This window comes from Neofelis nebulosa, chromosome 1 (assembly GCF_028018385.1).
Source record: "Neofelis nebulosa isolate mNeoNeb1 chromosome 1, mNeoNeb1.pri, whole genome shotgun sequence".
Lineage (NCBI taxonomy): Eukaryota > Metazoa > Chordata > Mammalia > Carnivora > Felidae > Neofelis > Neofelis nebulosa.
The window spans coordinates 226,320,940-226,330,709 of record NC_080782.1 but is presented as its reverse complement, the minus strand read 5'-3'; the positions used below and the strand labels follow the sequence as shown (position 1 = coordinate 226,330,709).

Below are 9,770 nucleotides of genomic sequence, written 5' to 3'. Positions count from 1 at the left end.
AGGCAGAGCATTGTAGAGAATTAAAGTGATATAGACTTATGAGGAGAGATTTGTGTTTTGGAAGGAGACGTCCTAGAGCATATAAGACCTCACAGGACAAAGCAAGATGGGTCACACAGAAGACGAGCTAAATTAGCGAGAACCATCCCCTTAGCTTCCTTAGAAAAGGGTGATCCACGGTTCTTCAGGAGAAACAGAAGATTAAGGATAAGAAGCACTCGTGTCTAGCTCTTACAGTCACGTATTGATATAGCGTTTATGCCAAATCTTGTTAGTTGCTTTATAAAATCTGGAGTTCTTTCACTTCTCTTGAAACTGTTACAGACATACACTTGGAATGCCTGGGCTCTCCCTTACTATTAACCAAAACTCCAGGGCCCCCGACTGAAACAAAGCAAAAGCTAATGATGATAGCAAAAATGAACATGTATTGACAGCTTGTCCTGGCCTGAGCCCTACAAAGAGCTCCCCATTGATTACCTAGTGTTATCTTCATCAAACTCTATGAAGATAAGATTGCTGTTCAGATTTCTACAAATGAGGCAACTGAGGGTAAGAAACTTGCCCAAGTTTACATGAACTAACACATGATGGAATCGAGATCCAAACTCGGGCGCTCTGGGTAGGGATCTCTTAAACACTGATGTACGAACGACATTTTAGTCAAACGAGAACATCTAAGTCCATTGCTGATAACTAGCCCTAACCTGTCTATCTCTTTATGTTAGCTCTATCCTTATCCCCAAGGCTGCCTTAGAGACCTGGGTTTGTCAGTAAAGTGGCTTGGAAACTAACCACTTAATAATTTGCCTTGAGGAAATAATAATTCATTCGCGGTAAGTACATAAAACTAGCCGTTACAAGCAGTGTCTCCTCATGAAGCTTGTTTCTTTACAACATTTTTTAATGTTTAGTTATTTTTGACAGAGAGAGAGAGACAGAGCATAAGGAGGAGAGGGGCAGAGAGAGAGGGAGACACAGAATCCGAAGCAGGCTCCAGGCTCTGAGCCGTCAGCACAGAGCCTGACTGTGGGGCTCAAACCCAGGAACCGTGAGATCATGATCTGATCCGAAGTCGGAAGCTCAATCGACTGAACCACCCAAGTTTCCCAAAGCTTGTTTCTTTGTGTACTACAGGTTAAACATTGATTTAAAAAAATACATTAGTAGTAGCGTTATACTCTAATATATGCTGATAGGATTATAACGTAGAGTGTTTGTTTTAAGAACTTAAAGGAATAGAAAAACTTAAGGCCCATAGGAAAAGATAAAATGGGTCAGTTGTAGATGGGCCGCAGTGTATGATGTGTAGTATGTGATCAGTAAATGGTTTTAAGTAAAGAAATAATGAAAGGAAAAAGACCAGGATATCAGAAGTCATAAAAAGAAAAAGCATGTTGGGTGAGCCAAACAGTATCTCAGGCAGTCATACATGGAAGGCACAGCATAATCTCCAAAATAGGGCAAGCAAGTTCTTTCCCATATCCCAGGGAAACGGCAATTATGAAAGTCGTTAAGGAAAAAAATAGAATAGGAAGCGTCTCCAGATCCAATTGCTGATGGAAGTAATTGAAGGTCAGTGTGGCCACAGATGGCCTCATAGCATGGCGTTTCTACATGTTCTTGCTCATAGTAAGAAATTCTCATTTTTCGTTACTGCCTAAAATTTACGTTCAGATGTGAATACTTACTTTAACCACCACTGAAGTGTATAAAACTTAGAACACAGAGCTAAAGGAGACCTGGACTCCAAGCATGGTGTTCTCTTTCTACAATAGAAAGAGATTTTTCCTGCAGGGAAAAATCACTTATTTTCTCATGGACCCCCGCTGCTACGTGTTAGTGCAGTGACCCGGTTCGTGGAATCATTTTGCCTTGTTCTGGAGAGTTAGTGCAATCCTGTTCCCTCTTGAGGTGACGGGCAATTTCTTCTAGGTCCTATGAGCTTGCTGGAACCTAATGGTCTCATTTCCATTAAGGCTCTCTGGAGACACCCCCTCCATTTTGAGAGAAAGCCTGAATCAGAGAAGGGGGCATGACGGACATTTGATGTTCTGACAAATTCACTCCAGTCACCAAGGATTGCAAAAAAAAAAAAAAAATTTTTTTCGCAAAGACGATTTTGCTAGGAGCAAACATGCTGAATCAATTCTATTTTTCATCTTCCCTTCCCCTTTTTCTTTGTACCACTTAAGGAGGTATAATTGATACATAAAACTGCACATATTTAATGTATACAATTCGATGAGTTTGGACATATGCAGACACTTTAGAGTATCATCACCACCACGAAGGCGAAAGGCATATGCATAACCTCCCAAAGTTTCCTTGTACTCCTTGTGTGTGTGTGTGTGTGTGTGTGTGTGTGTGCGCGCGCGCACGCTTAGAACACTGAACACCAGATCTACCGTTTTAACAAATTTTCAAGTATGGTCACCTATAGGCACTATGTTTTATAGCAGATCTCCAGAGCTCATTTATCAAGCGGAGCTCTAATTTTATGCCCAATGAACAGCCACTCCCCATTTTCTCCTCCCCTTGACAGTTGGTTTTTGAAAGGCCCGCTCTATAGCTGTGTCTTCTTGTTCATCTCTTTTTTTGATTTAATTTTTAAGTTTTTTTTTTTTATTTTAGAGACAGAGAGAGGGGGCAATTGGGGGAGAGGGGCAGAGGGAGAGCTAGGATCTGAAGCAGGCTCTCCGCTCAAAGTGGAGCCCCACGCGAGGCTCAGTCCCACAACCCTGAGATCATGACCTGAGCCGAAATCAAGAGCTGGATGCTCAACCGACTGAGCCATCCGGGTGCCCCTTCTCTTCATCTCTAATTCACTCTCCTACCCCTAACAATTTCAGCTCCACCCCACCCCTCCACTAAAACTGCTCTTTTCTGATGGCTTTATTATTAACCTTCTAGTTACCCAATCGAATAAATATAACTTGTCTCTTGCAAGACATTTACCGTAAACACTCTTGAGAACTCTCTTTCTTGAAATTCTCTTGTCTTCACTGGTGTCTATGACAATGTTTTTTGTTTGTTTGTTTTTTGTTTTTTGTTTTTTAATTTCTTTCTGTGTCTCTGATGACTCCTTGGACAGGGATCTTATCTTTTAAATGATATGTTCCCTAAGGTTTCTCTTGCATTCATTTTTTTTTTTCAAGTATCACAATGTTTATTGATAGATAACAAGTATACAAAATCAGGGCATGAACATGACTTGATAAATTAAGTAGACTTAATTTCAATACTATGATAAAAGGCACCAATTCGAATTCTCACCAGGTGTTTCACACCCACAAAACCACTTCAAGGGCCTTAACGATCCTCAAAACTGATCAATTTTGTGCAAATAAACCATGTTTCTTTTAAAAAGACTTGTGCACTTGCCCAGCTCAAGGATATTAAAATCCAGCATGTAAAGCCCATTCCTATAGGTAGAAATACAGGCAATATACTATCGTAGCAACAATAACCCATTATAATTAAGAAAGTTTCGGTAACAACCAAATGGATAATCAAATATTGCAACAACTCAAGTGTTACTGAGCAAAGTGCATTTCCACAGTATTCACTGTCGCTATTCAGTTTTCTAACTTCAAACAGCCTATGATAACTGGCAGCAAAGAAGGTCCTTGCTACAGACTGTCTCTGTAGCAAAACTGATGATGTAACTATCGCATGCTGCTAAATGTGTTTAAACGTGAAAGATACTCCGGAAATATTTCACGGTACACTATGGTTAAGACAATACACTACAAAAGAACCTCATGCAGAAGGAAATCCCAACTGACGTGCTTCTGCTTTAAGTATCGTGAAAACATTCCTGCATCCACTTCTTATTAATGCCTGCAGAGTCACTGATATTACCCGTATCTGCTATTTCCAGAGCCCAAATTTCTCCTGAGCCCAAGGCCTTAATTTTGAACTACCCATGAGGCATCTCCAACTGGACACCCCATGGGATGTCCTTCATTACTGTGATGCTCTCGTTTCATATCGTGTCTGTGTGCGAGACCGGGACCGGCTCTGCTCTCATCCGTGCCACTTCCTACATCCCAGGATCTCTTGATTCTATCCTCCTGTTCTCTCTGGTCTGTCCCGTCTGCCCCACCTCCACCCGTTTTGCCCAGTTCGGTTTTCACCTGATGGCATCAGCCTATTTGTTCACCTCCTTTTCCTAAGCACTTAGACCATAGGAGGGGCTCAAAACTCTTTGTGGGTAAGAGGAACACGTTGTACTATTCCCCTGGCCACCTGTGCCGCCTGCTAACTCATCTCCATAGTGGGTCTAGGGATCGTTCTAAAACATGCAGGTAGTCATGCCACATCCCACATCTACCATGGCAAATGCTTCTCCTGCCTCCAGGATCAGTTACAATCTCCTCAGCGTGGCTGACAAAGCCCTTCTTGCCCTTTCCACCTCATGTCTACCCTCTTCTCTCACTGTGCCCCAACGCACCCTCCCTGCAGCCCTGTGAGGCAGGGCTCTCCAAAGACTCCCCCCACTTTTTTTTTTTTTTATCAAGGTATGATTAGCATATGATAAAGTACACACTTTAACAGCACATACGGATGGAGTTTGGAAAATGTATACATCTGTGTAACCACCACCCTAATCAACACAAAGGGCATTTCCATCACCCCAGGAAGTCCCCTGTGTCATCACTAGTTAATGCCTTCAGGTTAATCACTGCTCTGATTTCTATCACCATATATTAGCGTCGCCTGTGTGTCGGGCTTCTTTTGTTCAACATAGCATCTGAGATTCTTCTGCATCATTATGTATACGAGAAATTCCTTTTTTTTAAAAAATTGTGGAGTAGTATTCCACTATTTAAATATACCACGTTTTCTTTATGGATTGGCAGACATCTGAGCTGTTCCCAGTTTGGGATTATTACATACCAAACTGAGATGAACATTTTTTTACAATCTTTTTGGGGACACAGACTTTTGGGGGGGGGCATAAATACATAGAGGGGAATGAATTTGGTTAGCTTAATAAGTAACTGCCTAATGGCCTTCCAACCATACATCTCTGTGCTTGGTAAGGTTGGGTGTCGTTAACATTTTGGTCATTCTAGTGTATGTTAAGTGGTGTTTCACGGTGGCTCTAAGTTGCATTTTCTTCTTCACTAATGATGTTGGGCACCTTTTCAAATGACTATTGGCATTTATATATCCTCTTTTGTGATTCAATTTTTGACCCGCTTAAAAATATGCGTGGTTCATTTTTTTTATTATTCATTTTCCAGACACACAACTTCCAGTCTCCCTTTCATTTTCTTAATGATGTCTTCTGATGGGCAGACAACTATAATTTATCATCTTTCTTTTCCTATGCCTTTTTAATTTGTCTGTGCAGGATTCTTTGCCTGGGAGGAACTTCCTCTTTGTCGTGAGCATCATTTGACATCACAGGATACGATAATCACTGATTTTCCTCTTCCTTTTCCCCCACAAGCTTGGGGCCAACTCGAGAGTGGGAGACATGTTGCATGGAGTGCTTTACATCCAGCAGGAAACCTAGCGAGTAGCAGGTGCGCAGAAACTATTTATTACCCCAAATGCACAAATGAAAGTGTTGAAAATTGGAAGAGTTGGTTCAATTTCATCCAGTAACTTTTTTTGCATGTCGTTTTCTGAAAACAAGGCAAACTCCCCACTTACCTCACAAGCCTGTACAAGCAAGGGAAGCTTCGTGAGGTTGTGAAAATGGAGGGTTTTGCCCCTTAAGTGTACATCAGTGAGCAGCCTGTGAATATACACCTGTCGCAGGTTTTATCATTGTTGCTGTTATGATTATTTCATGAATCCTGATTGTTTTTGAAAAGAAGTTTATGTGATCTTTTGGTAATTCTTAATAAATTTGATGCTCCTCATGAAATGCTAGAACATCTTGAACCAGAAACACATATGACTAGTTAGAACTTGAGACCCTTTGACTTCATCCTGTTGGAGTGTCAGCTTTTGACTTTAGCGAGGTCCACTGATGTCTGAAATCATACGGATCACGTAAAAATGACAATGTCATCATTAAATCTGTCCACGAAATAACCTTAATGAATCCCATAGAGAACTCCCACTTGACAATGGGAGCTAAGAGGTCATAATTCTATTCTGACAGGAAGGTGTGGTTAAGAACATTTGAAAAGCACCAGCAATAATGGAAATGATGGGCTCATTGAGGAAGCAAAGTGCAATCTCCTCTCCTCAGGAAACCGCAAAGTGGAGAAGCCCCCGCTCAGTGGACAATGAGACACAATCAGAGGATATTCAGCCCATTATGAATTAAGCATGTGAGAGCAGAATGACTTTTTCCATAGCAACAAAGCCTCAGAAAGTCCAGAATTTTATTGGCCTGATTCTTGCATTGTTCTTCCAAGACAGCTGGAATCCGCTGGATGATTAAAAGTAACCAGAAGCAAGTGAGACATTCAGACATTCAAGTGAAATTGACAAGTATGTATAGAAAGAACAGAAAATATAGTTATAGACAACGGGAATGCTCAGTTCCCCAATTCAAAAAATATACAATTGAGAAACTAATTGAAACTGAGGTTTTAAGGGTTTGAGGCAATAATTCGGTGTTGCCTAATAGAATAATATATCCATGATCTAGGATGCAATCTTTACTCCTGAAAGTGTTGGTTCTGTCGTGGGGTGACGAAAAGGTCCATATCCTTCTCTTTAGTCAAGGCTTTATGCTGAGAGCAGACACGTGACCTAATCGTCTCAAATGGCCAAGAACGCTAAAAGGGAGTGGTGTAAAATTGTCCCCGGCACAGAGGTACCAAAGAAACGCAGCACCGTGTTGAAGGTGGAGTAGCAGCAAGTCACAGGCTGCTTGTCATGACTCTGACGTCATCCTGGAGACTGGTGGCCCAGACCTCCCAACCACGGCTTGGCTCTCGTTGCTCTAAACCATGGCCAAATACTGTCCATATTCTCAAAGTCAATCCAAAATAGACTTGGAAGTCTTCTCTCGTGAGAATTTGGTCGTGATTTAAAGTGTAGTTAGGATTCTAGCTGCAAAGGATTTAAGGGGAAAGCAGGAACCCTTGGTCACCTTTAATATGCTGTGTGCCTAGAACAATGCCCGGTTGGGTGATTAGTGAGAGAACGAACGGGAGGCCTTAGAAGGAAAAGGAAAATTTATGGGACTGTTGGAGTTGAAAGGCTATATTTAGAAAATTACAGAAGCAAACTCAGTAACTGCATGAACACTCCATGACTCATTTAACTATTGATCAAAGAGAATTTATTCACAGAGTTTTTCAAATACCAACAAAATAGCACTTAAAAATTTTTTTATACAAAATGAATATTGAAATAAATGAATATTGTACAGCACAGTACAATAATGGACAAAAGAAAACAAGATCTAATGACTGGAAAATGTCTCTCATTATGCTCATACCTTCAACTGAATTCTCTCCTACAGTGGATAGGAAGTTGCCCCTTTACTTCATAAGAATATCATCGCAGAAGCTACTCAGACAAAGAAATCTTGCATATTTTTGAATAATATTGAAATACAAAGGCTTAACTCTAAAGGTCTGTATAAACACTGAAAACAGGTTGAGGGCACAAAGAGGTTATGCAGGATATATAAAATACTGATAGAGTGGCTTATTGGTCCATTTATTAGGTTTCATGTATGCTTTATAAAGTGATAATACTGTATTTTAAGGGTGTATTAAAAAGAAAACAGAGGAGTAATGCACGACTCAACTTCCCATACAGTCTGTGCAACACTGTCTAGGTTTGGGCATGGGTGTGTGTGTGGATGTGTACGTCTGTGTGTGCTTTCAGAAGCGCCATGACCTACAGGGAACGTCTGTGGGTTTCCCTGCTTCCCAACATAATACTGTTTCTACTAGCCCTTTTGATTCTCTGAGTCCTCATCTTACCAAAAAAAAAAAACCAAAAAACCCCAAAACAAAACAAAAAAAAAACCCCACCCAAACTCTTGTTTGCATATATAGGTTTGTTCTGTGTGTGTATGTGATCTACATTAATGATACTCTTGTGGAACAGAAACACTCAACACCCTGCAATATTTTTAGCCTTTGGTCCATTTTTCTGTGTTATTCCAGGTTCTCCATTTCTTTTGCAAATCTTGCACCACCCTTTGACGTCACAGAATGTTTCTCATTCCACTGGGTTTCATTTCATAAGCACTGTATGGATGAGAACCACTATTCCACCCTTCGAAGGTAGCTGGACATTTCAGTCTCTCCGGGCCCCTTCGGCCTGTCTTCTCCTCTCTTTGCGCTCGGTGGCTCCGTCTCAGTAGGGGTACTGCTTCTGTTTCTTGCCCGAGAAGCAGGCCAGCCATGTGCACAGCAGCACGGCAGAAGCAGCACCCGCTCCCGTGCAATAGTACGCCCAGCCGATCTCACACTTACCTAGGGACACAGGAGGGGGACAGAAAGCAGGCACAGATCAGGACGGTTTTACAGGAGGCTGTGTTATTTCCCCCAGCCCCTTTGTTCCTGGTGCACTGAAGTAAAACAGAAACACCCACTAGAAATGTGGTACGCTCGGTCAAATGGAATAACAAGGGCTGAAAGGTCTCTCAAGACTCAAGAAAGCCAGAACGGTGGTGTGCATTTCAGAAAGGCCTCAGGCCCGTGCCTCCTGCTAGCAAAGAAGCCAGAAGCCTGTTCCCTTCCGCCAATAATACCCACACTTCTGGCTGAAGGAAAGGAAGAATGACAGCAATCGGGATGGGAGAAAGTATCAGTTCTAACTGAAATCATCCAAGCCCATACGTACAATGAGAAAAGTCAAAATGTGAATACAGTCCGTCTGCAGAGAGGCCGCTCTGAGGAAGGGTGGGTGATGCTGAAGTGAATACTGCTGTTTATATAGGACGGACTTGCACTCTACCTTTTGAATTGAAGAACAAAAACTCCCGGATTCTTCTGGGGTCGATACTCATTTTGAAATCAAGATGCCATATAAATGAGAATACGACAGAAAGACTTCACATGGGCCCTGATCTCTCAGCGTTGGATTGGTACTAACAGTACCAACAGCACACTCACAATACTAAAAGCAGAATTAGGAAAAGAAAGCGGGAGTGGCTGTCTGCATTTCAGAGAGCAGCCTTCAAAGCAAGAAAAGTTATCACGTAGAGAGAAGGCATTACATAATGATAAAGGAGCGAATTTTCCAAGAAGACATAATAATCTGTAATGCACGTGTGCCTAGCAACAGAGCGTCAGATTACATGACACAAAAACGGACAGGTTTCAAGGAGAAATAGGTAAGCCCATTATCGTAGTTGGAGACTTCAACACCCCTGTATTGGAAATTGACAGATCCAGCAGGCAGAAAGAATCTGAAAGGACATAGTTGATATCAATCAACGGAATATAATTGACATCTACAGACCCCTCTAACCAACAACAGCAGAATACACATTCCTTTTTTAAAAATTTTTTTTAATGTTTCTTTTTATTTTTGAGAGACAAGAGAGAGACAGCATGAGTGGGAGAGGGGCAGAGAAGGAGAGAGACCCAGAATCTGAAGCAGGCTCCAGGATCTGAGCCGTCAGCCCAGAGCTCGACGCGGGGCTCGAACTCACGAGCCTTGAGATCATGACCTGAGCCGAAGTCGGACGCTCAACCAACTGAGCCACCCAGGTGGCCCAAATGTACATTCTTATCAAGGTCCTATGGAAAATTCACTAAGATTCTGTGCCATACTATATACCTTTAAACATTTAAAAGAATAGAAATTGGAGCACCTGGGTAGCTTAGTTG

The 9,770-nt window shown here is 41.7% G+C and overlaps 1 protein-coding gene across 2 annotated transcripts in view; it reads right to left on the bottom strand.

Moving 5' to 3' along the window:
- Positions 1-7,241: 7,241 nt before the first annotated feature.
- The window catches only part of LHFPL6 (LHFPL tetraspan subfamily member 6), a 251,305-nt gene continuing 248,776 nt past the window's right edge, over positions 7,242-9,770 (bottom strand). For both annotated transcript variants that reach the window (XM_058686687.1, XM_058686677.1), the window contains one exon: positions 7,242-8,408. In XM_058686687.1, the coding sequence (XP_058542670.1) occupies positions 8,290-8,408 (119 nt within the window). In that variant the 3' untranslated portion in view covers positions 7,242-8,289. The remainder of the gene's footprint in view (positions 8,409-9,770) is intronic.